Source organism: Lindgomyces ingoldianus, assembly GCF_010093535.1.
Source record: "Lindgomyces ingoldianus strain ATCC 200398 unplaced genomic scaffold BDR25scaffold_3, whole genome shotgun sequence".
NCBI classification, from domain to species: Eukaryota; Fungi; Ascomycota; class Dothideomycetes; order Pleosporales; family Lindgomycetaceae; genus Lindgomyces; species Lindgomyces ingoldianus.
The window spans coordinates 302,351-330,300 of NW_022985164.1; the positions used below are offsets into that span (position 1 = coordinate 302,351).

At 51.6% G+C, this 27,950-nt stretch overlaps 11 protein-coding genes across 11 annotated transcripts; 6 read left to right on the forward strand and 5 right to left on the reverse strand.

Annotated features, from left to right (window-relative positions):
- Window positions 1-533: 533 nt before the first annotated feature.
- Window positions 534-1,208, forward strand: BDR25DRAFT_211187 (uncharacterized protein; the record flags this gene model as incomplete). The annotated part of the gene is made up of 1 exon (XM_033684676.1): window positions 534-1,208. A coding segment is annotated over one exon (675 nt), but the record flags the coding sequence as incomplete, so codon positions are not given.
- A 2,394-nt stretch (window positions 1,209-3,602) lies between these two features.
- Window positions 3,603-3,779, reverse strand: BDR25DRAFT_209933 (uncharacterized protein; the record flags this gene model as incomplete). The annotated part of the gene is made up of 1 exon (XM_033684619.1): window positions 3,603-3,779. A coding segment is annotated over one exon (177 nt), but the record flags the coding sequence as incomplete, so codon positions are not given.
- Window positions 3,780-4,710: 931 nt separating this feature from the next.
- Window positions 4,711-6,559, forward strand: BDR25DRAFT_209937 (uncharacterized protein; the record flags this gene model as incomplete). Its single annotated transcript, XM_033684621.1, has 3 exons — window positions 4,711-5,434; window positions 5,499-6,326; window positions 6,396-6,559. 3 exons carry the CDS (start codon window positions 4,711-4,713, stop codon window positions 6,557-6,559), a joined length of 1,716 nt encoding a protein of 571 aa, XP_033553065.1.
- A 1,559-nt stretch (window positions 6,560-8,118) lies between these two features.
- Window positions 8,119-8,601, reverse strand: BDR25DRAFT_210498 (uncharacterized protein; the record flags this gene model as incomplete). Its single annotated transcript, XM_033684650.1, has 1 exon — window positions 8,119-8,601. A coding segment is annotated over one exon (483 nt), but the record flags the coding sequence as incomplete, so codon positions are not given.
- Window positions 8,602-10,668: 2,067 nt separating this feature from the next.
- BDR25DRAFT_321757 (uncharacterized protein) lies at window positions 10,669-12,400 on the reverse strand (the record flags this gene model as incomplete). The annotated part of the gene is made up of 3 exons (XM_033691989.1): window positions 10,669-10,870; window positions 10,920-11,824; window positions 11,876-12,400. The coding sequence occupies 3 exons, from the start codon at window positions 12,398-12,400 to the stop codon at window positions 10,669-10,671; spliced, it is 1,632 nt and encodes a 543-aa protein (XP_033553067.1).
- A 158-nt stretch (window positions 12,401-12,558) lies between these two features.
- On the forward strand, window positions 12,559-15,599 carry BDR25DRAFT_300334 (patatin-domain-containing protein). Its single transcript, XM_033689348.1, has one exon. It carries the CDS (start codon window positions 12,643-12,645, stop codon window positions 15,433-15,435), a length of 2,793 nt encoding a protein of 930 aa, XP_033553068.1. The 5' UTR covers window positions 12,559-12,642; the 3' UTR covers window positions 15,436-15,599.
- A 716-nt stretch (window positions 15,600-16,315) lies between these two features.
- Window positions 16,316-18,056, reverse strand: BDR25DRAFT_252102 (uncharacterized protein; the record flags this gene model as incomplete). Its single annotated transcript, XM_033686157.1, has 2 exons — window positions 17,923-18,056; window positions 16,316-17,865 (listed from the first exon to the last, which is right to left on the reverse strand). Coding segments are annotated over exons 1-2 (1,614 nt in total), but the record flags the coding sequence as incomplete, so codon positions are not given.
- A 194-nt stretch (window positions 18,057-18,250) lies between these two features.
- On the forward strand, window positions 18,251-19,309 carry BDR25DRAFT_277238 (RNA polymerase Rpb6). The gene is made up of 4 exons (XM_033687604.1): window positions 18,251-18,413; window positions 18,525-18,821; window positions 18,890-19,009; window positions 19,057-19,309. The coding sequence occupies exons 1-4, from the start codon at window positions 18,364-18,366 to the stop codon at window positions 19,088-19,090; spliced, it is 501 nt and encodes a 166-aa protein (XP_033553070.1). The 5' UTR covers window positions 18,251-18,363; the 3' UTR covers window positions 19,091-19,309.
- A 175-nt stretch (window positions 19,310-19,484) lies between these two features.
- Window positions 19,485-20,511, forward strand: BDR25DRAFT_210555 (S-formylglutathione hydrol; the record flags this gene model as incomplete). The annotated part of the gene is made up of 4 exons (XM_033684655.1): window positions 19,485-19,746; window positions 19,803-20,023; window positions 20,076-20,267; window positions 20,323-20,511. 4 exons carry the CDS (start codon window positions 19,485-19,487, stop codon window positions 20,509-20,511), a joined length of 864 nt encoding a protein of 287 aa, XP_033553071.1.
- Window positions 20,512-20,994: 483 nt separating this feature from the next.
- Window positions 20,995-24,831, forward strand: BDR25DRAFT_252109 (Exportin-T). The gene is made up of 4 exons (XM_033686158.1): window positions 20,995-21,324; window positions 21,401-22,973; window positions 23,021-24,043; window positions 24,098-24,831. The coding sequence occupies exons 1-4, from the start codon at window positions 21,313-21,315 to the stop codon at window positions 24,604-24,606; spliced, it is 3,117 nt and encodes a 1,038-aa protein (XP_033553072.1). The 5' UTR covers window positions 20,995-21,312; the 3' UTR covers window positions 24,607-24,831.
- BDR25DRAFT_300338 (uncharacterized protein) lies at window positions 24,802-27,545 on the reverse strand. Its single transcript, XM_033689349.1, has 3 exons — window positions 27,061-27,545; window positions 26,092-26,924; window positions 24,802-25,870 (listed from the first exon to the last, which is right to left on the reverse strand). The coding sequence occupies exons 1-3, from the start codon at window positions 27,296-27,298 to the stop codon at window positions 25,007-25,009; spliced, it is 1,935 nt and encodes a 644-aa protein (XP_033553073.1). The 5' UTR covers window positions 27,299-27,545; the 3' UTR covers window positions 24,802-25,006.
- Window positions 27,546-27,950: the final 405 nt, after the last annotated feature.

Below are 27,950 nucleotides of genomic sequence, written 5' to 3' on the forward strand. Positions count from 1 at the left end.
GTGAATCGCTATTACGAGATGCCTGCCTAGATCAATTAGCAATGATACATGCCGCAGAAGCAGCAACGCAACCGGCAGCAACTCAAATCTGTCGACTTCGGCAAACGATGGGTCTTATTACCGAAAGAACGGGGGCAATGAAAGTGCACTTAAGCATACTGCTCGCCCAGGCTCTTCACGAAAAGGGAGATGTTGAACTCGCATTGAGTGAGCTCACTACAATTCGGGCTGCCGGCCAAATGCAGACTGGTGGCTCGGAGAGAGGACTGTGGGCAGAATATCACCTGTTACGACTTAAGCCGATTTCAGGGTCCGAGGGTCTACATATTGTACAGGACCTGCGAAGAAGATTCGAGGACCAAGGAAATCGACACGGTATTCTGTTGTGCAACATCCTTACTGTTGAGATTGTCATCTCCATGAATAATGCGCAACAGTATGGGCAGGAATTACAAGAGATGCTGCACCACGTTGAGGAGTACTCATCCCTAGAGTTCTGGCTCATTTATGTCCAGCGCCTCATCACGGACGACATGAATGATCGCAGGAGATTAGGGACTGTAATATCCTCCTGCTTACAGTTCTTCAGATTGCACAGTGAGTGTTCAATACCGCAGCTGAAATATGTTTTCGCAACTACGCTTGCTGGCTGTTACGACGATTTGGGAGACATCCACCATGCACTGCACTGGAGAGTCAAGGCGAAGGAGATTGCACAAGAAACTGATGACCGGAGTATACAAGAGGAAGCTGAATATCAAATACAAATGACATTGGCTAGTACCTCAGTTAAAGCGGCTGATGACCCACACGGCGTTAAGCAGCGAGAGTGGGAGCTCGCACAAAGGGCAGATTTGGAAGTTAAATACCAAGAGTCAAAGGAAGGAGGAAGTCACGAGGATCAATACGCGTATGCCTTTGATCTACTTCAGAAAGAGCTTGATGATGAAATTAAACGCAACGAAAGTCCGTGTGGACGAATCTGGCTTAGCAAAGTTAATGAGGCCCTTGAACTCATACCTGACAGGAAGACTACTGAGAGACCACGGATTACCTTCACAATTGCTCACTCGAAATTTGATTTCGGAGAGTTTGACAGTGCTTTGGAGACCCTCGTAGAAGCTTATGAGGAGGCAAGCGCGGCTGGCAATGATGAAATCGCTCGGAGAGCGCTATTTACCAAGACGCGCGTATATCTGCACCAATATCTCTCCACACAATCTATGGAAACTTTCGAGTCCTGTCGTGGAACCCTGCAAGACTACCAAAAGAGGTGCGAAGAAGGTGGGAAAATTGATGAAGTTGCATGCTGTCACGTTGTCGGGGCAGTGCTTTGGCACGCACGGGGATCTTTGGATAGAAAAGCGTTGAAGACTGCACTCCACCACATTGCAGAGGCGGAGAGGCTCTGGAACAAAGAGCGAGGAGCCTTGTTCACTGGACTTGGGTTGGATAGCCTTACCAGCCAATATTCGTTGAGAGCAAGGAATGAAAGTAATCAATACGCGATTCTTGGCCTAGCCGTTGAGATCTGCTACCAAATACAAGATTTACCGGGAGCTTGGAAATGGATCGAATACGCAAAAGCTCGCGCTTTTTTCGACGCTCTTAATTCTGAGAATATAGCCACTCTAACGACAGAAGGAATGCTCGATGAGGGTGGAAAACGTCAGGGGGTAGTTCATACAAAAGAACCTGCAATACTTGTTCATTGGGTGTTTGTGGGAGAGACCATCTACATGGTGACCTGCCGTGCGGGGATGGAGTTTCAGATGTTCAAGCTTGACATCACCGCTTCTACTGTTGAAGAGTGGTACCAAGGACTGGTAGCGACCCAGGAAGATTACAGGGACCCAGAAGCCGCGAGCGATCTTCTATCAGAACTTGTCGAACTTTGCAGTCCGTTGGCCAATCTTTCCTGGTTGAGATCTGAAGAGCTATTGATACTTTGCCCGACACGAACTCTTTTCAAGATTCCTCTTCATGCAATCCCCTTCAGTGATGGCACGACTCTTCTAGATCACAACCCCATTGTGTATACTCATTCGTTCGGGGTATTACAACAGTGTCTTCGTCGTGGGTCCCGAAAAAGTTCAGAAAGTTTAGGGCCGCGCTTCTTCGGTAATCCTACTGATGATACACCAGCGGGGGAGAAAAGTGTACGCGCTCTTGAGAACCAATTCGGAGGAGAAAGTTTCATGAGGGACAATGCCACAAAGGCTATGTTCTTGTCAAAAAGCAGAGATTCGGAGTTTCTTCATTTCCATGGCCACGTCATTTCAGCACTTCACCCACTAAACAACGCTATGCTCTTGCACGGAGAGGAACAGCTGAAAGTTCGCGAAGTGTTCGAGATGGATCTGCGCCGTTTCAACCCTTTCATTGCCTTGATTGCTTGTGGCTCCGGCGCAGAGCGACTCGAGATTGGCGACGAGCCTCTGGGTTTCATATCGGCATTTCTATACGCCGGAGCGTCTACGGTGCTGGCCACGTTGTGGCCGATCAATGATGAACTATCGGGGGCGGCATTCAGTGACCTATTTTATGGCCTCGATGTTGGACATACATTTAGCCTAAACTCAGTTGTCGATCTGTCGAGACGATTGCGGCACGCTGCTTTGAGCATCAAGGCGAGACCAGAAACTGCGGCACCATACTTCTGGGCAGCATTCGTGATGCATGGAAATTGGAATTTTATATTCAATAGTTAGTGGTAGGCTCTAATTGCACTGCACGCTATCACCTACCTTTACCTGTTATTGCCTAGCATTCGGCCCAACTACAAATTGCGTAGGTGGGATGGGGTATTGGGATAGTGTGTACTGAAACCCTTCGGTAGCATGGAAGGACTTCAGCTTCTTACCTTTTAGAAATCCAGACTCCAATCATATACGCCCGATTCCTAGTACATGAGTTCTTGAGTTGAGTCTACGAGCATGGGAAGATTGCTCTTCCCGAATAGACATGTCACCCTCTTCTTTTTAGAGAGATATCTCGAGACCACAACACCCGCTTGTAATATTAGTTACATATGGAAGAGATCTCCTCACATATACCACATGCTTTGGGAGCTAGATTTCCCTCGATGATCATGGCTCTTAACCTCTTACATCGCCGCAAACATCCATCTTCTCTCCAAACCACGAGAAGAAACGGCGACTGAATTACTCGGTAGTCTGTTGTAGCCTTCCCTCATACTGAGAACGATGAAATTTAAAGAATACCTTCATTCAAACCGGAATAAAACCATCCAATTAAGGACCCATGAATCCCAAAAAGCGAATCCCAGTCAACTTTCTTCGAGCAAGAGGTCCAATATTAGTGGTCCTTGGCGTGGCACTTACCTCTTAAAGCAATCTAGAGGCGGCCGCCTTCAGAACCTATGCGAAAATCTGGATTACAAAAGCCATCGGCGCCCCACCAACATGGATTCTGCAAACTAGCCTTCGATCAATAGTGCATCTGCTTCCGTGGGTGTTATCAGATGTCACATTCTCAAGGACCACTGGAGCGTATTTCCAGAATCACGGGCGTAGAGTCCAATTATAATGTCTAGAGAAGATTCTCTTTATATTTAACGGTACCATGATTAGGGGGCCCTTCTAAGCAATATAATAGGTATGCCGTGGCTCTATGCCGTACTGGTCGATTTCTCTGCGTATGGGCTCGAGATATAGCAAGTACTTGAAGGCTGAGTCGGCTTTTTTATGCGCAGCATGTCTGCCAGATGTCCATTGAGATATTAGGGTGATATAATACCTCTTGATAAATTGATTAACCTAGCTCTTCCAAGTTTGTCAACTCCCTATTTTTGCTGCAAAATTTGCATTATCTGTCTTAAATTGGATAGACCCCTTTCGCAAAGCCTATCAATGCGCTCCACTAGCTCTTTCTTTTACACTATGCTAAGTAGTTGCTAATGTTCAATTTTCTCTGCACTCGGACAGTAACACGTCAGTGACGCCTTGAGAGCGTATGTTAATCATCACCATACTTTCTGGTTACTGCAGTATAATTCAAGGATTCCCTAGGATTCGGCGATTCCAGCGACTCGGAGGAGTAGAGCCGCCTCAATACAACTCATATTGGCTGAGATAGGTGGTTGAAGTTTTGGATGTCGCGAGGCTGTGCATCAGATCACGCACAACGCCAAATAAGGCTTGGCGAAGGCTCCATGAAAGACCTTCCTCCAATCAGGTGAAACCAGCTCCTTTCCCGCCCCCCAAGGCCCAAACAGGGAAAATCGAACGTCTGCATCATGACGCCACACCTCAAAAGCCTCCAAAACTCTCCGGTGACGATCTCACGGAACAATAGGCAAGCATTCCCTGCCAACCCGTTGATCTTCTGGCGTACCCGTTGGTCGAGACTTTTTCCCACCACCAGATTGTAATAGCCCTATACGTCACCGACCTCGCAAACTAGGAAATGTAGGTATATATCTCCGCTTCGCGTATCTCTCCTACATCGTATATCAAAGCAAACATTCACGATCGTCATCCTTGTGTCAATCATAATTCACCTCATACTCCAATTCTTCACGCCCCATTTTCATTTGTGATTCCCCCAATCGTCAAAACGTCGTCCTACAAGCTCCCATCCCGCCGAGCCGTAGCCTCGCTCGCACTCCTCTCCGTCCTCTCCGCCATTGAAAGGCAGCGCAAGAAAGAAGAGGCAGAACTGGGAGAGGAGGATCTTTCAAAACAAGACATGTCGGGAGAACTGCAGACTGTCCCTGCGCGGCATGGCGTGGCTACTTTTGTGCCAAGGGGGAGGACGATTAAGATTATAAATACATATGGGAAGCAGGTTGTGAGTACGTGGGCGTTCAGTCTTCATGCGCCCCCTGAGGAGGGAGGCGGTGAGGAAGGAATGGAGGACATGGAGGAGAAGACTAAAGAGTTGGAGAAAGAGGTGGAGAAAGGAGAGGGGAAGAGGGATGCAGAGGAGGTGGCTGAGAAGCCGAAGGGACAGGCTATCGAAAAACTCAAGGACGAGGTAGAGGCCAAATCCACACAACCCGAAGAGTCCAAAGAGGAAGTAGAAGTTCCACCTGAGCAAGCTCCGGATACCCCTGAGAATGAAAAATCCACCGAAGCTACCGAAGACAACAAACCCGAAAAGCGAACATGGTCATCATATCTCCCCTCCATCCCCTATAGATCCAAAACATCGTCTCACAATTCGAATGCGCAGCCCGACCAAGAAGCCGAAAAGGCCGAAAAGGCTCGAAATGAGGCAAATACCAGGAAGTGGTCTTCATATCTGCCTACTGGAAAAGGCTTCTCAAGCTACGTACCTAACGTACAGATGCCGGACTCAAAAGGTGTCATCAGCGCATTTAAAGCAAGCCATTATCGAGATCCAAACAAGAGCTATGCAGAGCAACTGTACGACTTCTCTAAGACACCTGTCGGTGCTGGAGGCTTAGCTGGTAAGTTCCTCCCTCTTGCCAACCCAATCATTCCGCACAAGATTAAACTAATTGTATCGTCCAGTGGCAACTGGCTCCGGCACCGCCTCCTCTATCTACGCAGCATACAACGCCTACACCAAAATGGCCCCCTCCAAAACTCAACCCCCGATGGAATACCTCTCACTCCCGCACACGCGCGCAGCCACCAACCGCCTCGTCCCCGAAATCGATGACACGCTTCTTACCAACCTCCGCTCACCTATCATGACACTAATCGAAGACACCACCCCCGGCGCTCACGACACGCTGACCGCAGCCTGTGATGCGAGCCTCTACGCTGCCCTCGGTGTCGACAAGCCTGAAGAACATGGTAGTTGCGCTGAGAACCTGGTCCTTGCGCTTAAAGAATTAAACGAGAAAGCGGGACTCAAAGGCTCGAAAGCCGTAGGTGCAGATATCACTGTCAATATCACACCAACGCCTCTCCACCTCTTCATGAACGCGCCCATCGAGCTCGATTCCAGAGCCCAAAGCTCGGGCTCCGGAGCTAAAGGTGCGCAATTCATAGTCGAAGAGCCGAAGGGTAAGAAACGAGGCTATGTAAAATTCCGCGCAGAGCGAGATGTGGTTATTGTCATGAGCGCGTGCCCAATGGACATTGGGCCGCAGAATGGAGGTAAATGTATGGCTGCGAATTTTGTCGTTGAGGAAGCTGAAGAAGACGATCTTGCAGCTTCTACGAGCTCGATAAAGAAGCCGATGAAGAAGAAGCAGCTTACGAAGCAGGCGGAGGAGGAAGAGAACGGGAAGGAGAAGGAGAGGGCAAAACCCATGCCCACGCCCCGAGGTGGTCCTGCCAAATTCGCAAACGTAGGAAAGGAAGATCCAATGTCGCCTCGACGTGACAGTGGTGCTTCAGGCCCACCACCCGCGACTGGGCAAGGAGAGCAGACGCAGGAGAAGATGGACAAGGAGCCAGAGGGGGAGCAGAAACAGAAACAGCAGATGGAAAAGAAAGAGCCCAATGCTTCCGAATCCCCGAAGCCCAAGAAGAAACCAAAGAAACTCGAGCGCCGAAGCAGAGCAGAACCTGCAACCGCAACTTCGACACCATCAAATTCCACCAAAAGCGAGTCCTCTTAATCCTTGGACAAACACGACATGGTCTCGTCATCGTATATCGAGATCTGCCCATCCCCCTGGTCCCCGAGATACAAAAGCTCAACAACGTAAGGCCACGGCAGCATTTTGCCCACTCTCCCCATGTGAACCCGAACATTTTACATACATGCTCTGTTCTTTCTTCCCTATTGGCGTCTATATTTGGTCCGTTTAATATTATCTCGAAAGCTTAACGTGTCCTGTTGACCCGGTACGTGTCCCGTAGGCTAATGTAAATACCCCGGCATGGCATCCCCGTTTTGTGCGTCGTTTATGTATATCTGTCCTGTCTTGGTCTACGGGAACATGCATTCGCTTCGCTTCTTGTCATCCATGCTTCCGCATCTTCATGCACGCGCGCGCAGATGCAAGTTTGACTTCCTGGGTTTACAGAATTGGCCTCTCGACTTCCATAGTATGCACACAGCGCCACTATTAATAGCCTTCACACCATATCATTTCTGTTCGGTCTGAGACCATTATTTGATTGTGATGGACAGAGAGAGATATTGAAATTCCGATCCAGTGAGGGTAAAGTATGTAGTATCTGCGAAGCTAGCTACAAGAACTAAAGGCGCCACGTAATCTGACGAACATTTTAAAAAAAGAAAAACCTCAGTCTTTCTCGTACTCATATAAGTCCCCCGTCACGATTCCCCAACTTCAACTTACAACACCATCCCATTTACAGCCCACCTAACAATTTACTTCTCCCCTGGGGTTTCCTACCTCACAACCTGATACGGATCACAATAGGGCACACAAGTATACGTCGGACAGCTCGCAATTGCTGTCAAAGTTTTCGTACCAGAGCATGTGCTCGGCGCAGGCGTCGACACCGGGATGGGTGTGAGCCCGTAGCTCGTCTTCACCGTGATAATAGTCTTCTCGATAACATCCCTCTTCATCGTCTCCCAAGTCGGGATCGGAATATAAGGATCGCATGCTGTAGAGTAATCTGGACACATGGGCGGGACACACGGTGGGACGATCAAGGTTGTCGTGGTCTTGCAAGCTGGGATAGTTCCGGAGACGGGCGCTGGCTTCGTGTATGTCTTTGTTGGCATTGAGAGAGGTGTGGGGACGCCGATGGGGCCGCATGAAGGACAAGTCGGGCATTTCTTGATAGCGGTGACGGTGACTGGACAAGGTGGTTCAGGGTTGGCGTGTTCCGAGGGCTCAGTGCGGCGCTGGACGACGTCGTAGGCTTCTGCTGCGGCTTCGAGTGGGAGCGCGCATGCAATGGCGGGACATCTGATCAGCGGGCAGGGAGTGACGCGCGAGACAGTGGTTGTGAGACCACAGCCGGTCTTCACTTCCGCACGCTTGTTAAGAACAGCGGCGGCGGTGGGTTCAGGTGCGGCTTCACGCTTACCCCAGCTAATATATGCTTCACTAGAGGCGCTCGACGTATCGAAAGAAATAGTTTGCTGCGGTGGTTGAAGGCCAATAGAGTTAGGAGGCGTCACTTGCGGTTCTCTCTTGCCCCATGAGATGTATCCGGGGCCATCTGCCGAAGTCGGCTTCGGGTGGGGGTGTTGTTTGTACCACGAGATCCATTGAGATGGCTCACCCATTCCAATAGTATCAACTTGTGCATCTGCTTCCCTCTTATCCCATGAGATGTATCCGGGGCCATCTGCTGAAGTCGGCTTCGGGTGTGGGTGCTGTTTATACCACGAGATCCCTTGAGATGGTTCTCCTAATCCGATGGTATTAACCTGTGCATCCGCCTCTCTCTTCTCTTTGCCCCATGTGACGTATGTTGGGCCTTCAGTTTCCTTTGGAGGTTGTGGGTATTTGGATAGCCACGATAAGTATTGAGATGGAATTGGGTAGCCAGTGTTCACCTCTGCATCTGCCTCACGCTTGCCCCAGCTGATGCTAAAAGTAGGAGGCTGAATTCCGAGAGAATTCGGAGGAGTAATCTGAGGAGGAGCAGGAATATCAGTGGGTCCATCGATGGGTTCCTCAGTGGGCTCAGGCTCTTCCCCGTCCTGTCGCTTGTACCAGCTGATGCTCATTTTTGGCTTTCCGATTCCAAAGTAGTCACTCTGCTTTGGAGGAGAGGGAATGAGGAAGCTCGGGAAGCTGGGCGGGCCGCTTGGTGGGGTTGGGGGTTCCTCGGCCGGCTCTTCGGGGGTCTCTGGGACTTCAGGGGTCTCAGTTGCTTGGGGTTCCTCATCTTGTCGCTTGCCCCAGATGACGCTATAGGTTGGCGGCTTCAGTTCGATTACGTTAGTTGGGGTGGGGATGGGGAAGTGGAAGGGCAAATCGTCCCCTGGGTCTTCAATAGGCTCAGGCTCCTCAGTTGGCTCTGGTTGTTCCTCATCTTGTCGCTTGCCCCAGATGATGCTATAGGTTGGTGGTCGTAATCCAATGACATTGGTTGGGGTAGGGATGGGGAAGGGGAAGGGCATATTGTCTACTGGATCTTCGACAGGCTCGGGCTCCTCAGTTGGCTCCGGTTGTTCCTCATCCTGTCTCTTATTCCAAGTCACAGATGCTGTGACTTCTGGAATGTCAGTTGCCCAGCTTACTCCTCCAGTGCTCTCGGCGTCAGTTGCCCAGCTAACTCCTCCGGTATTCTCATAGAGGCCAGTAGCCCAGCTCACGCCGCCAGTATTTTCATAAGGGCCGGTAGCCCAGCTCACACTGCCAGTATTTGCGGGAGGATCGGTCTCCCAACGAACACCGCAGGACATTGAGGTGCCCGTAACGGTCTTAGTGACGGTCCGACAGCCTTTGCGACAAGTTGCTGTAGTCGGGCAGGCAGCATATGTGGTGACTGTTGGGGTGGCAGAGCAGGCTGGGTTCTTCCCGGGAATGGTCGTTGTCATTACTTTAACGCATGCTGGCTCATAGCAAGGCTCTTCAGGCGCCGGTATTAAAGGGCAGTGAATAACCCCTGCTACTGATTGAGTGTAGCATGCAGGGCAGTTTATGGCACGAACGCTATCAACATTAGCTTGAGGTCCCAGATGAAGAAGTGTTGAACGAACCTAGCAACAAGGCCAAGTAAGGTAAGCACGCGGTGCTGAGAAGGTGCCATGCTTGAAACGGTCGTTCTCAGAACGATATTTCGATGGAAAGGTGATGATCGAGGCCGTTCTACGGTGGTGTGAATCGACGGAAGGGCTCCAAAGTTATATGACGTTCATTCCATCGCGGTCACCTGGGGAAGTCCACCACAGTACTATGAGCAAATGAAAGATACGAGCAGCCGAACTATCGTCGACCTACATAAAGACCCTTTCACGTGGATCATGTTGTCTCTATGCAAGTTGGTCCGTGGGCGGTGGACCGACGTTCTCGTCCCAGGTAAGAGGTTGAAATTTGACTTTGCGAGCTGCCTCCTAAGCTTTCCAAGGCGATAACTGGGAACAATCCAAGTGAGATTTGGGATGGTGGTATGATTGGCAAGCTAAATTTAGAGAACGACAGTTATGTGTATCGAGGACGAGAGCTGATTTGGTGGGACCGGGTAATGCGAAGCAAAGGATAGAGTGGAAAATGTATACGTAGATTGAAGTATAAATTGAAGAGATCGCACCGAAGATCCGGCAAGAACCGAACGAGGCCATATTGGGCGCAGGCTCAACAAGCTCAAATGAGGCCCTTGCAGATTAGCGGGGGTGGAAGGCCGGGGCTCAACGTCAACATCGAAAATCAATACATGGTCGCCGCATCTCCCCACCGATGTCCCCTTGCCATCTATGAGAATCTAGAAGCGAATAGAATCGCCACCGGCTTTGCTGTTTCTTGCTTAGGGGACCGTTGGTCATGCACGCTCGGCTCTGCATCGAGCAAGTACTTACCCTTTGTGGCAGCCGTACTGGAGGCCGAACAATCTAAACCACCGGGTGCAGGCTCGACAGGTTTGTCAATGTTTCTGTTTTTAGTGGTTTCAAGGGCACATATGAACAGCTGCCTGTCTTCTCCCTAGCTGAAGGTACTATATCTGTATGCATGAGACCGGCGGAGACGACGCATCCAGAAACTCGTTGGCTAGGTGGGCTTTGTGATAGGCGGGACCATCTTTTCACTCTGCGCAGGTTCGTTTCCATCCTCGAGAGCGATGCGTCTGCAAACTAAGCGTCTTCGTGTGGCGAGAGCAACTGATCAAGAGGCCATTTGCGAATCGATCGGATGGTGTACGGAGAGCTATGACCAGCCGCATACATTTCGATTCCGGTCCAGGCTATCATTGCAGCATTGTCAGTACAAAGGCTGGGTGGAGGAAATGCTAGTCGAACGCCAGCGTATCCGTGAGCAGTGAGCATACTCGCGAGTCTACACGTCCGAGTTAGTCAACAGCATTCAGGTGCACAATAGAACTTACATGAGTCTGAGGAACTGATTTGCGGCAACGCCGCCACTCACAACGACCGTTTCTATACGATCGGGTCCAGGGTTCTCCAGAGACGCTTGCTGCAGCCCTAGCACAACTCGGCTAGCAAGATGCTCGAATGCAGCACGCATAACTTCCCTAGCCATGGCCTTGCGCTCTTCCATGGTGGTGTCCTCTGACGACCGTTCAACTTTGCCCAGCTTCCCAGTCAGCGGATCGACCCGAAATCGCACCACGCGTTCGACGGCGGTCATTAAGCCTGAGAAGCTAAATTCAAGGCTCTTGCTTTTCAGCCCACCTGCAGCTTTGGAGAGAGGTTGATTGAACCCCCAACCGTATTTTGTAGTACTTTGCTTCTGGGCTTCTTCTTGGTTTTTGGGCACTGCGTATCCGTAGTCCCGTCGTGTTCGATAGATTGCGTGATATTCTCCGGCGGTCATCATCTCCAAACGATATTTATCCTCTATCTCCAGTTTCTGTGATGCTATTTCTGGCTCTGGGGTTGCGCTGTCGTGATGCCCTGCCAATTTCTGGGAGAACGCAAAGTCTTCCAGGAGCGCTCCGTACATCGTCGTCGTCGCATTCTGCAATATTTGAGGAGGCAGAACGGCGCGCGCAACCTTGTCCAGGCACTCTCCGACTGCAATGTCGCTCGTACCTGCAAGCACCCTGTGATCTGCCAGGGATGCAGAATGGATGAGGAGAGTATGGCCGCCCGACGCAAGGACCGAAAGGAAAGGGAATTCGGGCTGAATCGGGATCGCTATGGCGGGACTTCCGCCTCCTGATTTCTCATGGACGGCTAGGTCTTCGGGCCGGTAGGCATTCTGGAGAGCGGCCACCAAGCGCGGCGTCAGGGCATGGGCTTGCATGTGATGGACCCCTACAAGGTCGATCTATTCTTGAAGTGAGCTTGCATGGCGAGCCGGAAAACGTTCGAGCAGTACCTGCCACGCTGCTGCCAGTCCTTTGGCCGTGTCAAGACCGGTGAAGAGATTGGAGCGCATCCCAGGGCCCCGAGTGACGGAGATGAAATCTGGCCGTCTCCTCGTCCATATGCGACCGGAATTTCCACCGTCTGGAAAGGTCACGATCCGACCGGAATTTCCACAGCCTGGACAAGTCACGAGTCGCCCTTTACATAGAAGCTCATCCTTGCATTCAACAGGAGGGAGATGGTGGATGGCCTCATCAACGAGCCCCGCAAGATTTTGCTGATGGGACTGGAGGGACACAAGCGGGTGAACGCCATGATATGTGGTGTTGTCAGAGGTCACTTTCTTGTGAAAGTGAAGCACGGCACTAGTACGGTGGCCGTTTAGTGACGTCTTTTTCTCAAGCACTGCGACAGATGTGTCGTCGCACGATGTTTCGATTGCGAGGGTGAGGATGGAGCGATGTGTATGCGGTCGAGGCCGTCGGATCAGATGATAGCGGAGACCAACATAGCTAATATTCAGGCGAATCCGCATGTCTCATCTGAGAAACCCAATCGAGGCTACACAGAATGAAATGCAAGTGGAGAGCCGCATCACGATCGGCCTCGGAGGTCTGAGCCTGCAGTCCGTGCTGGGCGTGACATCATGTGAAAGCCGCGCGCACCTGCTCCAGCCCAGCACTCGACCGGCTCACCACACCCCCTTATACGATATCCTCCCCCACCGTACCGTCGCCAACTCTACCATGCGACACCCTGCTCCCAACAACCCTCCCCATGGCTGATGTCAAGAAGGAAACGGACGGCCCGGCCCCCTACTCCTCCCCCGCCTTCGACTTCACCCTACTTCCAGACTACAACGACGACTTTATAGCAGAGGCCGATCTTACCGAGTTCGCAAAGGCCCTGGCTGCTCCAGACAACTCCCCGTCTGCCGAGGACCTCTCGCTGCCCCCTCCGGAACCTCGGAAATTCATTACTGCCCTCAATGACTGGCGGCCCATTCATCAGCGCGTCCGGCGGCGACGGAAGCATAACAAGCCTCCGCGCCGAGGCAAGGACGAGACGCGGGAAGGGTTCGTCTATACGCTATTGAAATGGCCGTTGTTGACAATCGTCTTCGGTTGGTTGCTCTTCCTGGGCATTGCCTACATGCTCACCCGCCTCTACATCTTCCTTTACGAGCAATGCATCACGTGGCGCGGCCGGAGACAGAGGTTGCGGAAGCAGCTGCAGAGTGCAGTCAACTATGAAGAGTGGATTCATGCCGCTGAAGAGCTCGATACATACCTCGGAAATGAATCGTGGAAGCAATCCGACGAGTATGCATACTACGACAGCAAGACTATCCGGAGAGTGCAGACTCAGATGGTGAAGCTGCGGAAAAGAGCGGAGTCGGATGAAAAGGGGATGTCTGGTGCCAAGACCCCCGCCGAACAACAGGCAAAGGCCGTGGACGAGCTGCGAGGCCTGGTCGAAGCATGCATCAAGAATAATTTCGTTGGATTCGAGAACCCGAGGCTGTACAGCGAGACCTACTATGGAACGAAAGACCTTGTGCAAGCGTTCGTTGATGAAGCCGAGGCGTCTCTCTCCTTCCTTATCCGCACATCGCAGCTCGACCAGGAGGGCAAGAGGGCCATGTTCAAGCACCTCAGCACCAACTTCGGCCGCACTGCCCTTTGTCTATCGGGCGGTGCTACCTTCGCGTACTATCACTTTGGTGTGGCAAAAGCTCTTCTTGACGCGGCCCTGTTGCCCGAAGTCATCACTGGAACGTCGGGCGGAGCTTTGGTGGCAGGCTTGTTAGCCACACGAACTGATGATGAGCTCAAGAAGCTGCTGGTGCCAGCCCTTGCTCACCGCATCACAGCATGCCACGATGACATGCTCACCTGGTTCAAACGATGGTATCGCACAGGCGCACGCTTCGATAGCATCGATTGGGCTAGAAGGTGTGCCTGGTTCACACGAGGAAGCATGACATTTCGAGAAGCATACAACAGGACCGGCCGTATCCTGAACGTGTCCTGCGTTCCTTCAGACCCGCACTCGCCGACTATCCTGGCAAATTATCTTACTTCCCCGGACTGCGTTATCTGGTCCGCAGTCCTTGCTTCGGCTGCTGTCCCTGGGATTCTTAACCCAGTGGTCTTGATGAAGAAACAAAAAAACGGGACGCTTGTCCCGTACTCGTTCGGACACAAGTGGAAAGATGGTAGTCTTCGCACCGACATACCCCTGAAAGCACTCAACCTTCACTTCAATGTTCGCTTCTCTATCGTCAGTCAAGTTAACCCCCATATCAACCTATTCTTCTTTTCTTCTCGTGGATCCGTGGGACGACCAGTAACACATCGTCGCGGTCGCGGTTGGCGCGGCGGATTCCTTGGCTCAGCAATCGAGCAATATCTGAAACTCGACTTAACCAAATGGCTAAAAGTTCTCCGCCACCTGGAACTTCTCCCTCGACCATTAGGCCAAGACTGGAGCGAGATTTGGCTCCAGCGATTTAGTGGCACGATCACGATCTGGCCGAAATCTATCCCCTCCGACTTCTACTTCATCCTATCCGATCCTTCTCCCCAACGACTAGCACGCATGATACACGTCGGCCAACAATCCGCCTTCCCAAAGCTCAAATTTATAGCTAACCGCGCCAAACTCGAGCACCTAATCCAACAGGGTCGTCGCCAGACCCGTCCCACCCGCACCCCCGACGGCGGCCTCGCCAACATCCTCTCCGAAGACGACCTTCGCGGTCTTCTCGAACGCACCAAGAGCGACAACGACGCGAATGGTGGTAGCGGCGCAGCACCAAACGTCTTCTCCGGCTCTGAATCATCCTCCTCCGCGTCTCCTCGACCAGGCTCGCCAGTCGACATGCCCCTTGGTTTCTCTTTCACTAAGCAATCGACTAAACGCGCACCCGCGCGCCTCACAACAAAGCCCACTAACCGGCCTGGAAACGGCCAGCCGTCAGGACCAGACAGCCCGTCACTAAGCCAACGCCTAAGCGGGTGGTGGTCTAAAATGTCTCCCCGCGATCCCTCCCATCCCCCTTCGCAACCCAAACCTCGCCCCCGCCCGCGCATCCTCCCCCAAAAATCCACGTCCCCGCCCCCAGCTTCACCCTACCTCCAAGACCGGCCAATGTCAATGTTCGAGCTCGGGCATCCACACGATCAGGTTGTGCAACAGCTTTATATGCGTGCGGGGGAGGCGGGGAAACATAGACTCACGGGAAGTTTTTTGAAGGAGGTTAAACGGCAGAGTAGGGTTTTTGTCGATGATGCTGATGTTGGTGGTTCTGATGATGACGATTTAGATGAGAATGAGCTAGCTGACTTTGAGAGTACAGCGCGGAGACGAGGCATTTTCAGCGATGACGAGAAGAAGTATGCGAGAGATGAGTCAGATGATGGGATGGACGCTGAGATGGAGGATTATGGAGGCGATGATGAGGATGAGGGAGATGGCGAAGCTGAATTTGAGGCGGGATCTGAGGGTCGTAGTGCGGGGAACAGTTTGGGGCTGGGGATGGGTGGGAAGGAGGGAGGCGTGATGTGAACTGTGCCCTGCCCGGGTACATGTCGCTGGATGGATAAGGGGGATGTCAAGACAGAGAAAGTAGAGGCCCGTTTGTATTCTTAACCTTGTATTGCTGGCTGGTTCTGAGCTTGGTTCGTGAGGATATGGCTGGGTGGGTATGGTATAGCATGGCATGGTATTGTATGTGGCCGGCGTCTTAGAAAAGATTGGAATTGTTTGAGATCATTGTTATCGGCATGCATGTATGGTATACGGTTGGGAAAGGATTGCTAGCAGCAACAGTCTGAAATTCACGCGAGAATTAGAGGATAAAATATCAAGAAAGTATTATTTAGCAAATTGCTACTTCTATGTGGGTATCTCAATGCTGCAAATGCCAAAAAATGCCACAAAAAAAATGCGTTCAAAGTGCTCCGGATAATGCCTCTAGAAATGTGCTCAAGGCTAATCCGACGAACCTGATACATCGTCATAAATACATTAGTTATAAGGTCCATGCCTCATGAACAGACAATTGGATCTGACAGAAACGCCTCAAATGCTTCCAAATTCCTCCGTATTCATGATGCTCGTACAACAAAGTGCTATTAGAAAACCGTGAGTGGCGAAAACTTTTGTTTGTACTTCCTTTCGCGCCTCTTTTCGATTTCTTTTCGAAGTTATGTCTTGGGGTAAAGTCTCTCGTTCATCCAACCGGCCGCTCCCACATCACCAACCCATTATGCACATCGACAGCCGGTGGCAACTCTCCCAATCCCATCGCACGATCCAACTCAGCCTCGTCATTCTCCACCTCATCGTCAAATCCGTACTGCTCCGTAAAGGGCGTCAGCATAGGATCGACCGGAATATTGTCATCTCCGTTCTGGAAATCAGGCGTTGCATCTAGGTAAGGGATCTGACTCTGGGATAGATCCGGATCCAGGTAGGGTGTCTGGCTTTGGGAAAGGCTTGGTGTCATGTAAGGGCTCTGATACTGTGACAAAGTTGGGTCGAAAGGGTGACTGAGCATATCATCCCCATCGAGACCTCCAATCCAGAAAGGACCACCTTGGAGCGCGTCTCGTTCCGCAATCCGTTCCTCGATCTCCTCATCTGACAATTTATGATCGACGCCGCGAAGATGCCGGCGAAGATCCCGGTCCATCGTAAAGCGTCGATTGCAGTCTGAAACGAAGCATGCAACCGGCCTACCCTCGTCGTATCCAACACCAGTCAGAAGTCCGAGCATTGACTCGTCAAACTCTTGTTTCTTGGTTCGTGTGGCTTTTCTTGACTCCATATTCTTCTTCTTTGCTTCCTTCGCAGCCCTTCGGGTGTTCTTGCGGTTCTGGGAGTTGAGATGTTGCGTTCTAATGTGCTGTTCCAGAGTGCTCTTGCATGTGGTTGCGAAATCGCAAGAATTCTTCCCATCCCAAGCCTGAACCTCTGGAACATTGGATGTCGATGCATCGAAGGAGCCGCAGATCCAGTTCCTCAGATTGTCATGTACGCACTTGATATGGACCTTCAAGTTTCCGCGCCGATTGAAGGATCGATTGCAGCCTGGCTTAGGGCAAGGGTACTGGTATAATCCACCCTCAGGTGTCTCGTGTGCTACATCGATATGCGCACGCAAACCGTGTTCCGTGGTACACTTCTTACCACAATGCTGGCACGTAGGTGGGTGACAATTGCGGAAGTGATCCCTGAGTTCGGGTTGCGTCCGAAATGCAATAGGTTCTTTCGGCAGAATCACTACCCCCATCGCTTCCGTCTCAACGGGTTCTCCGCCAGCTGAAGTTATGCAAATACCGCACGAAAATCGGAGTTCTCCATCTCCATGGCAGTTTTCAATGTGCCTCTTGAGTGCAGGCTTCAAGTCGAAGGCTGCGGTGCAACGCTTCCCGGTATCGTCGTCAACGTGATCACACGCAAATGGCTTCAACCCCAGGTGCTCAGCTCTGATATGTCTCTGCAGAGTGTCCTTCTTTCTGAATTCCTGCTCGCATGGAGGGTAACCTACACAGCGGAGTCTAGCCTCGTGGGTGTTCTGGTGTCGAACGAGCCGTTCTTTGTTCGTGAACGTCTTCCCACATTCTGACCTGTCACATACAAAAGAGCGCTCAGCGTTACTGTGGGCCGCCTTCGTATGGCGATCCACATGGTCCTTACGGGTAAAAGTCTTGTCGCAGTCGCCATAGGGACAGGAGAAGGGACGCTCCTTTGAGTGGGTAAGCATGTGCTGCTCCAGGCGACACGGTCGATTGAAGCGTCTTCCACAGCCTTCGACGGGGCAGACTTTGTTCCACTCGCGCCTAGCCTCGCTCCAGGCCCTCACATTGCCGTTTTCAGTGAAGGCGGCAACTTCGTCGTTGACCTTGGGTACGGGTAGGTCACCGACTTTTGAATCATGTTGTTGTGACGCGGTATCACTCCCATAAGCCTCGTCTTCTTCATCGTCGATCGCTACAGATAGAGTATCAGCACCCACCCTGTAAACGTCATGTTCGCAGTGATGTTTACCTCGACGAAACTTCCTCTTGGACCCGGCATTATCTGCACTAACATTTTTACGTTTGACGGCCATTGCAGCGGCGGCAATGCGTCTAGAATTTCTGGAGCTCAGGGAAAGGAAGGTCTCGGCATTTGCATCGAGCAGAGGGGTTGATGTGTGAGACCCAGAGATTCAAAACGACGAAATGTTTTTAGCGAACGCCAAGATTTCGAGGTCCGTGTGTAATTAGATACTAAGCCAGAACCGTTCACTGACGGGATTATCCGCTCGCGCCAAGACTCAAAGCTTTTGTTCGAGCTCCCGTTCGTCAAGGTCGAGTCTCTACACCTCCATTATTTGCGCTTCTACCAACACCTGATTGTCCAACCCTTCCCTCTTGATCGCACAAATACTCAGCAGCAGCAAACTACATCGATTCGCATATATCCTCCTTCCCACCCGGCACAAAGATGTCTGATTTTGGAGGGGACGATGATATGGGGGACGCCGGAAACTATGAGTGCGTAGAATACTTTTGAGACCCTATTCTATCCTGCGACCCTATATCATCCTTAAAAATAGATGCCAGCTATTCTCCCTTCACAAAGAAGCTAACCAAAGCTCGCGGCAGGGAGGCCATGGACTACGAAGATGAGGCAGTGGAGCCTGACATCTACGACGAAGACGACCAGCAGCACCAAGACCCACATGCCGCAGATGAACCAGATGCTGTAGAGCACAATCAGGAAAACAATGTCGTGGTCTCTGGGGACCCAGGCGCTGCAGCTGCGGCAGCCAAGTCCGAACAAATGAACACGGTCAAGAGCATGAAGGACAAGAAGGTGCCCAACGAAAAACGTACCACGACGCCATACATGACCAAATACGAACGCGCGCGCGTTCTGGGCACAAGGGCATTGCAGATTAGGTGCGTCGCATCACTGCTTTCACGCAAAACTTTGAAAAACTAGACATGGCAGCTGATAACTATCGTAGTGGGAATGCTCCTGTCTTGATTGACGTGGAAGGTATGACAGATCCTCTACAAATTGCTATCAAGGAGCTGCGAGAAAAGAAGATTCCCCTGGTCGTGCGGAGATTTCTTCCTGATGGATGGCAAGTCTGGCTCTATCGCCCGTCAACTACGCGCTAATAAGCTGCAGGTACGAGGATTGGAGTTGCGAAGAGTTGCTGTGAGAGAGATGGTGTAATTTTGCATTTGAATTGGAGTTTTTGGGGCGGTAAAAGGTGGCATACCAGGCGACTAGGAGTCTTTAAAGCGCTATCCACCAGCATCTTATTCCCCGAATCAATCCCGAAACAGCACATTTTCTCCGATGTAAAGTGCCTGTGAAGCGGATCCGATGTCCCAAGCTTGATCTCGCCGGAATACTTACCTCATTTGAGGCAAAGGTGGGGCAGAGGGGAAGCTGAAAATGCCCCGCATTCACCAGCATGAGAATTAACGTCACTCAGGACATAGGTGTCATAACTATTGCGACGGAAACTGCACATAGTCCTGTGCACCTCGCATCCTCCCCTAGCCTCTGACGAACTTTTCCATCGCGAGATTCTGCATTCTGCGCCCATTATGTCTGTCGAGACAACAGCTACCATCGCCTCATTCGGCGGCAAGCTGCTGAAGCTTAAGCACAAAGCCTCCACTACGAATTGCGATATGGCATTCAACCTCTACCTCCCTCCTCAAGCCCTGAAATCCGGCGCAAAAGTTCCTGTCCTCTTCTACCTCTCTGGCCTTACGTGTACTGGTGACAATTGCTCCGAGAAAGGGTTCTTCCAACACGGCGCAAGTCAGAAGGGCATTGCTGTAGTGTATCCAGACACTAGCCCAAGTATGCTATTCTTGCTTAGCGTTTGGGTATCTCGCTGACTCGAGTGTTCAATCCAGGAGGACTGCAGATTCAAGGCGAAGACGACGCCTACGACTTCGGTTCCGGTGCCGGTTTTTATGTCGATGCCACGAAAGAGCCGTGGACAAAAGGATACAACATGTACAGCTACATCACCAAGGAACTGCCCGAAACGCTATTCTCCTCGTTCAAGGAGCTCGATTCGAGTAGAGTGAGCATCACGGGCCATAGCATGGGTGGTCACGGAGCATTGACGCTCGTTAGTTTACCTAGACAGGTACAAATGGAAAATGCTGACAAGACTCTCGCAGTTCCTCAAGAACCCTGGGAAGTACAAATCGGTGTCAGCCTTCGCACCAATCGCGAACCCTATCAATTGCCCATGGGGCCAGAAGGCGTTCAAGGGGTACTTTGGAGAGACTGAGCAGGCGCAGTGGATAGAGCACGACGCAACGGAGCTGGTCAAGCAGTGGAAAGGGCCACTGGAAATGCTCATTGATGTCGTATGTATCCATCACTAAGGAATGGGCTTGAGTAGTGCCTGTTGACGCGATACAGGGCACCGGAGACAACTTTTACAAGCAGGGACAGCTGCTTCCAGAAAACTTCATGAAGGCCGCTAAAGAGGCTGGGAACGACAAAGGCATCAACCTCCGTATGCAACTAGACTACGATCATAGTTACTACTTCATGGCTTCATTCGCAGACGAGCATGTTGGCTACCATGCGAAGCACTTGGGGGTATAGTAAGTATACGATTGACGGTGGTCATTGGTGGATGGTCAACTCACTGCTACAGAAGCGGCTCGACTTCGAAAGAGAAACTCTAGACCCTCGCTTGCTGTCAGCCGGGTGTGGAGCGGAGCATTGCTTGTCTTTGCGATGCAGGGCAATTTCGAACGATGCTCAGGGCCTCAATGTAGCGAGACGAGGGCTTGCAGGTGAAAACGGCCAAATGCATTGTAGTGACCTATCTTTGGGTCGAAATGAACCCTTCGAGTGTTGACAATTAAGATGAAATGCAGCAATGTCGCTTGCAAATTCCAGGCGTGCAATTTAAGATCCTAACAGGGTTCTGAAAGGCTCAAAACAACATACCGCCTCGGTAGAACAGTCTGTGCAGGAGGCACGTGTGGTGTGATTTATTGCTAGGCAGAACATCCCACTTCGGCACGCCAAGCCGTGGGCCGAATCATCGCCGTGAATCTGCAATCGGAACAACACACACGCCAAAGAATTGTGTCACGTTCGCGACTGTCCACCACTCCGTGACGTCCAAACACCACCTTTCACCCCCCTTCACCTGCCTGTACCGGCTCCTCGCATCCCCGCGTAGGTTCACCTTCGCTGCCCCGCCGCTTTTTCACCGCTATAACGCTCCCATGATGCAGCACCCTCTCTGCCCAATGATCCGGTAGCATAACGCCCAACTTCACTCCTCCACTCCTCCGCGAGAATCTCGGCCGGTCCTGCTCATGACCAACCTCCGGAGAAACTTCGCTTGAAATTTGATCCACAACTTGTCCCTCATCTGAGACGGTGGTGGATATGGAGGCCCAGGTTCGTTTTCTAGTCCTCGCTCAGTCATGTTTGCACTGTCGGCAATCCAATGCTAACCCTGTATCCCCCTCAACAGCTCGAAAATGCCATCGATATAGCCTCGAGCCCCACCTCCAGCCAGGCGTTGCGTGGCCAAGCTATCGATTTCCTCACCCAGTTGCGGACCGAAGGCTCTGCCTGGCAGGCTGGCCTGGTGCTGTTCACGCGAGACCCCCGACCATCCGAAGTCATACGGCATACTTCGCTCGACCTCGTGAACAATGCCGTCCAGGAACACCATCTGGACCCTCAGAGTCTGGCTTACATCAAGGACACTCTGATGGCCTATATCCGTCAGAGATACGCTTCAGCAAATGACAATGCACCCGACACCACCCATATCCAAAACAAACTCATGCAGACCATAACCTATCTTTTTATAGCACTATACCCAGCCACTTGGCTAACCTTCTTTGACGATTTCCGCGCCATAGCCGGCAACGGGACGGCCATCGGCAATGTGAATGTGTCCGGAACCATTCTTTACCTTCGTATGCTAGGTCAGGTGCATGACGAAATTGCCGATGTGCTGGTTGTTAGGTCCGAAGACGAGAAGAAGCGGAATGCCGAGTTGAAAGACTTAATCCGTGTGCGGGATGCCCAGAAGATTTCATTATCGTGGCAAGAGATCCTCGCCAAGTGGAGGGATATTGACCTGATGGTCGTCGAGATGTGCCTCAAGACCGTAGGCCGCTGGATCAGTTGGATCGATATTTCCCTTGTCGTTAACGAGGCAATGATCACGACCTTCCTCCAGATGGCGGGGCAACAGGGTATCTCCGACCCGGAGAGCTCGGAGGGCAGGGTTCGTGATACTGCTATTGACGCCTTCTCCGAGATTGTTGGCAAGAAAATGGGCCCGGCTGAAAAGATCGAGCTGATTTTGTTTCTCAACCTTAGCAACGTTGTGGGACAGCTCATCGGCAGCCCCGCTTTGTCTGACTTGCAAAACACGCCAGAATATGACAACGATCTCGCAGAGACGGTGGCGAAATTAGTAAACAACATCGTCTTCGATATTGTCAAAGTTCTAGACAACGAGTCGGTAGATGGTCAGACTCGCCAGCGCGCCGAGGAGCTCATCCAACAGTTCCACGCCTACCTCTTACGATTCTTTTCCGATCAATATGACGAAGTGTGTTCGACCGTCATATCGTCCCTTACGGACCTTCTGACTTTTTTCCGTAAACTTAAGAAGAAGACTGGAGGATTACCAAGTCAATACGCTAACATGCTCCCCCCTATTTTAGAGGCCATCGTGAGCAAAATGAAGTATGATGAAACGGCATCATGGGGTGATGAGGGGGAGCAGACAGACGAGGCCGAATTTCAAGATCTCCGAAAACGACTCCATGTCCTTCAGCAAACTGTTGCCGCTACTGATGAAGCTTTCTACATCGAAACTCTTAGTCGGGTGGTAAACGAGACCTTCAGCCGGCTTTCATCAAATGATCAAACGTTGAATTGGCGGGACCTTGACCTTGCCCTCTATGAGATGTATTTGTTTGGGGAACTGGCAATGAGAAATCAAGGACTATACGCGAAGCGTGAGCCTTCTTCTGTCGCGGCTCAGCAACTTGTTGGAATGATGTCGAGCATGGTTGAGTCTGGTTTGTACATCCATGGCACCTCCTCAACGCACACTGACCATGTCTAGAGCTAGCAAGATTTCCACATCCATCGGTACAGTTGCAGTATATGGAAATCTGTGTTCGCTATTACCAGTTCTTCGAGCAGAACTCTCGGTTGATTCCGAAAGCGCTCGAGAACTTCGTTCGCCTGACCCACCACAATCATCTCAAGGTTCGGACGAGATCCTGGTACCTGTTCCTGCGGTTCGTAAAGCCACTTCGAGCACAGATTGGCAATGTATCTCAAGATCTTATTCAAGCAGTCGCTGACCTGCTTACGATTGAGGCCGTATTGCCTGACGATTCCGGGGACGACGACATGTCATCCGATGAGGATGATCAATCTGCGGATGCACTCTTCAACTCACAACTTTACTTGTTCGAAGTTGTTGGTTGTATTTCTTCCTCTGCTACTGTATCCATCGAGAGCAAGAAGCTATACGCGCAGACGATCATGGCACCTCTGTTCGCAGACATGGAACAGACGCTTCCGCAGGCAAGAAATGGAGACGAACGAGCTGTCCTGCAAATTCATCATCTCATCATGGCACTAGGAACGCTCGCGCGGGGATACTCGGATTGGGTCCCATCGAACACCACCGTGAACTCCCTTCCAGCCACAGATGTCTCCGATGAGTTCGTGAAGGCCGCGGAAGCTATACTCGTCGCCCTCAAATCCCTAAATTCCTCGATGTTGATCCGCAATGCAGCACGATTTGCCTTCTCGCGCATGATCTCCGTGCTGGGATCCCGCTTACTTCAGCAGCTACCCTCGTGGATCGATGGACTCTTATCCATGAGTTCGACGATGGACGAGATGGCCACTTTCTTGAAGGTTCTTGATCAAGTCATATACACATTCAAGGCCGAGATCGCTGGTGTTCTTGATACCCTGCTCACACCTTTGTTGCAGCGCATCTTCACCGCGTTGGCGACAACCCCTTCGGGCACAGATGATGAGATCCAATTGGCGGAACTTCGGCGAGAATACCTCAACTTTATTCTCGTCCTTCTCAACCACGGTCTCGGATCTGTGCTTGTCAGTAATGGTAAGCCTTCTAACCCAGTTATTTCATGGTGAGACCCTTCCTAACTTCCAACAGCTAATCAATCCACCTTTGACACCATCATAACCTCACTCGACACCTTCGCCCGCGACAACAATGACTACCCCAACGCACGCCTCGCTCTCACGGTCCTCATTCGCATGACAGCCGTCTGGGGCGGGCCCGACAAAATCGGACCTACCACCAACTCGAACACTGCATCTCCAATGACAGCTCAAGCACCGCTCCCAGGATTCGACAGTTTTGTCGTCACCCGTTTTTCCCCTCTCGCGTGGTCAATCCCAGCCTCACCAGGATTCAATTCAAAAGACGCCCAGGCCAAACAGGTAACTATGGAGGCTGCGGGCCTTCAGGCAGAGATCGTAAAGAAGATCGGCGAACCTTACGTGGAGCGGTTACGAGAGGAACTGAGGGGGATGGGTGCAGGCCAAGAGATGGTAGATCAGTATCTCGGGAAGCTTGCAGGGGCGCTGGAGACCCAGAAGAAGGAAAAGGATTGGAGGAATTTCTTTGTACAGTTTGTCGAATCGGCGAGAGGATCATGACAAGCATCAAGTGAGGTAAGGATTAGATTTTGATGCATAGGTGGCGATGGTTTGGTGGCTGGCTTCAGGGTGGGTTTGGGTCGGTAGCATGGAGGAGTTTGTACGGCACTGTTACAGAGCTACATAGCTGTTAGGGTTCTGCATCTGTGATGGGGATGGGTATAGCTGGGTCGCTAAATTAAAGTATCGTGATATTAAGGCCAGGAAACATGTGAGATTGTAGGGGGCAATTCGGAACTTGGCATTATCATTCCAACAAGCGCTGAGTGCCGGCTCTCTAGCATTGTATAAACCCGCCCAGAACATCTATCCCAAAAGACCAACATGTAAGTTCCAGTAAGCCCCCACCCAACCAAAACATTTCGAATAACGCCGCCTAACCCCTATTAACCCCTTGGTTCTACTGCAATCCCTCATCCCCCTCCAAGACAACACTCACAACTGTCCGGGGACTACCCATCTCCGCCCTCCTTCTCTCTTCCAACACCTCTACCTTCCTCCCAGGCACGCGTTCGAGGTCGGTTTTGCACCGTCCACAGATCCGCAGGTAGCACCATGTACACGCCCAGCGGTCGAGTTTGTCGACGTGGTGACAGACTTGACAGCCCATGGGCGCAAAACGATTGGAAGAGATGTTGAAGTGCGCGTGGGAGTGATAGCAGTGGTAGTGGGAGCGGTTTAGGGGGGGTGCGGGGAGGTGCGAGGGGCGGATGTAGGGTGGTGGTGTTTTAGGGGAGGAGGAGGGGGAGGGGGCAGAAGGGTGTTGGGGGATTGAGGTTGTGCGTGTTGGAAAGGAGATAGATTTGGATGTGGGGTGTTGGGGTTGGGGTTGGGGTTGGGGTTGGGATTGAAGTTGCACTTGTGGTTGCGATTGCGACCGTGGAGCTGGTACTGTCTGCAACGGCGGTGAAATCGGTGACACTGATCTCGCATTCGCATTTGCCCCCGCTGCTGGATTCGGATTCGAGCGTGGCGCTATTGCAACGGGCTCGAAACTAAACGGCCGTCGTCCTTCTCGCGGCGGAGAAATAGGGGATACGGGACTCTCGGGTCCAAAATCGGGGCGCTTGACTGGTTGGATGTGTTGCTCTTGTCGCTGCTGGTTCTGAACTTGGTTCGACGGTGGTGGACTCTGTTCTGCGGGTGGTGTTGGCGAGGGAGTTAGGGTGTTTACCACGTTTGGGTTTCGCGTGTTGTTAGAAGGGTTGGGGTTGGAGTTGTTGGAGGTGTTGAGAGGAGCCGGGTTGTTGAACTTGTTTGTTCCCTATGCGCAGCATCATCAGCATCGAGTCTTAACCACGAAGTACCAGCGCCAGCGCTCGAATTCTTGTAGGGAGGGAACAATGGCCGGAATCTCGACTCGCGGTCCCGCAATCCCATAGATATTGATTGGATAGCTGAGACGAGGAAGGATATAGGATTGCAGGTCTGGGAGCGGGAGAAACCGTTGCGGTTACGGTTGCAAGGAGGAGGGGAACGACGTACTTTGAAGATGTCAAACCCTGTGCTGCTCTTGCCGCGGTGGTGATTGCTTGAACTAAGCGTGGGCTCGGCGTCTTGACTCTGCCTTGGCCGTGGTGATGGACGAGCTGGGAGACCGACGAATGGCCTCGGGGCCTGCATCACGGATCGTGTGGCTGGCTCAGGCTCGTCTAATAGTGGAGACGGGGCTAGAGTAGTTGGGATAGTGCTCAGTGCTGGTCGATCTCCAGAAACCGCTTTACGGGGTGAGAAATCTTCGTATGGATGGGTTTGCGAGGCTTCGGGAATAGGTTCTGGTTTTGTCGGCACTGGAGTTGTGTTGCTGGTGCTTTCGCTCTGGTTCTGCACAACTGCTGTCGGCGGTTTCGCTCCCATCTTTCTTCCCCGTGGTCCAGAAAGATCGGCGAGTGTTTGAAGCGGCTTGCGTTTAACAACCGGAAGTGGCTTTGATCCTTGTTGCTCCTGCAAACCATCGTTAGAAACTTTCGGCTGTGATATCCCCATGCTGCTATCACTTCTACCCCAGCTTCTTCGCTTTGACTTTTCAGGTGGAGGTGGCGGAAGGTCAGGTAGCGGGCGTTCTTCTGAAGAGCGACGTGTTGTTGTGATCAATGTCGATGCTGTCGCCGGAGTGATTGGTCTGGAGGAAGCATTTGCATTCGGCCTCGGCGTAGAAGGGAGTGTTGCTGTAGAACCGTTGCTCGATAGGAGTCTGAGCGACGGTGGCTTCGAGCTTCGTGACATGGACCGCGATACAATTTTCGTGGGCGGTGAGGATGAAGATACAGAATCTTTTCGGCCTCCATTATAGTGGAGTGGGCTTCGGGGTTCGTCCACTTCATGGTGGTCAGTATTTGAATACTTGTAGTCGTACTGCACATTGTCTTGGCGGAAGGTTGTTGGGAATAGCAAGTTCATGACTCGACTCAACAAACTCCCCAAGACCATTTATTTAATAATGATTATACTCACCTCGCAATTGAAACTGCATCATTACAGGTGGAAGCGGCTTATCATCACCACCCAGCGGTGGTGGTGGGGGAAGTTCCTTTGTGAATGTCGGTACTGGCGAAAGTGCATACGGCGAGACATTTCCATTGCCTCCACCAAAAGAATTCCCATAATCGTTTAAAAGAGCGCTAATGACATCTTGTCGTCCTGAAGGAGCATTTGGGGCGAGCCCCGGCTGGTGTCTCATGACGGCTGTCATGTCGTAATAGCAAAAGAATGTCGACGTTTGCTGGCTAGAGAACGTGATTGGGGGCTGTAAAAAGAATGACGTTGAAAGGATAGGATCTGTACTACAACAGAACAGCCGCAAGAAACAAAAAAGAAGGGTCTTGTTCGTACGACGCCAGCTGGCAAGGAAATATAGCAAGCAAGCAAGCAAAGAGAGAGTGGGCGGAAGAGAGCGGAAGGGATAATTATGGAGAAAGTGTCATCGCAGTTCAATTTGGAGGACAGAACTGGCTGTCTCAGACAAAAAGAGGGCCAGCTGGGATTAAGGCTGACGACCTTTGGATGCCCAGTCACGGGCCCATCAAACGCGTTGGTGTTTGGGATCCCGACAAGGTCTTCCTGCCTGTCACAGGTTGCTCCACTGAGCGACGAAGCCCATGCAAGGGCAGCCCGTGGACATTTGCTCTCTGGATATGATTAAGATAACAGGATGGTTATCGTTGCTCCACCGCGGAGCCCTTTTCCCACAACAGCCAGAGTGTTAAACGGTTAGCAGCATGCTGGGCGAATTATAATTCAATAATAGCAGAACGCCGCTGTGAGCTGTTGGAAACGGGCGAAGGGCAGATGTGGAGGCACAGAAATCTGACGTTCAGGGGGTCGAGCTTCAACAAGCCGAACGC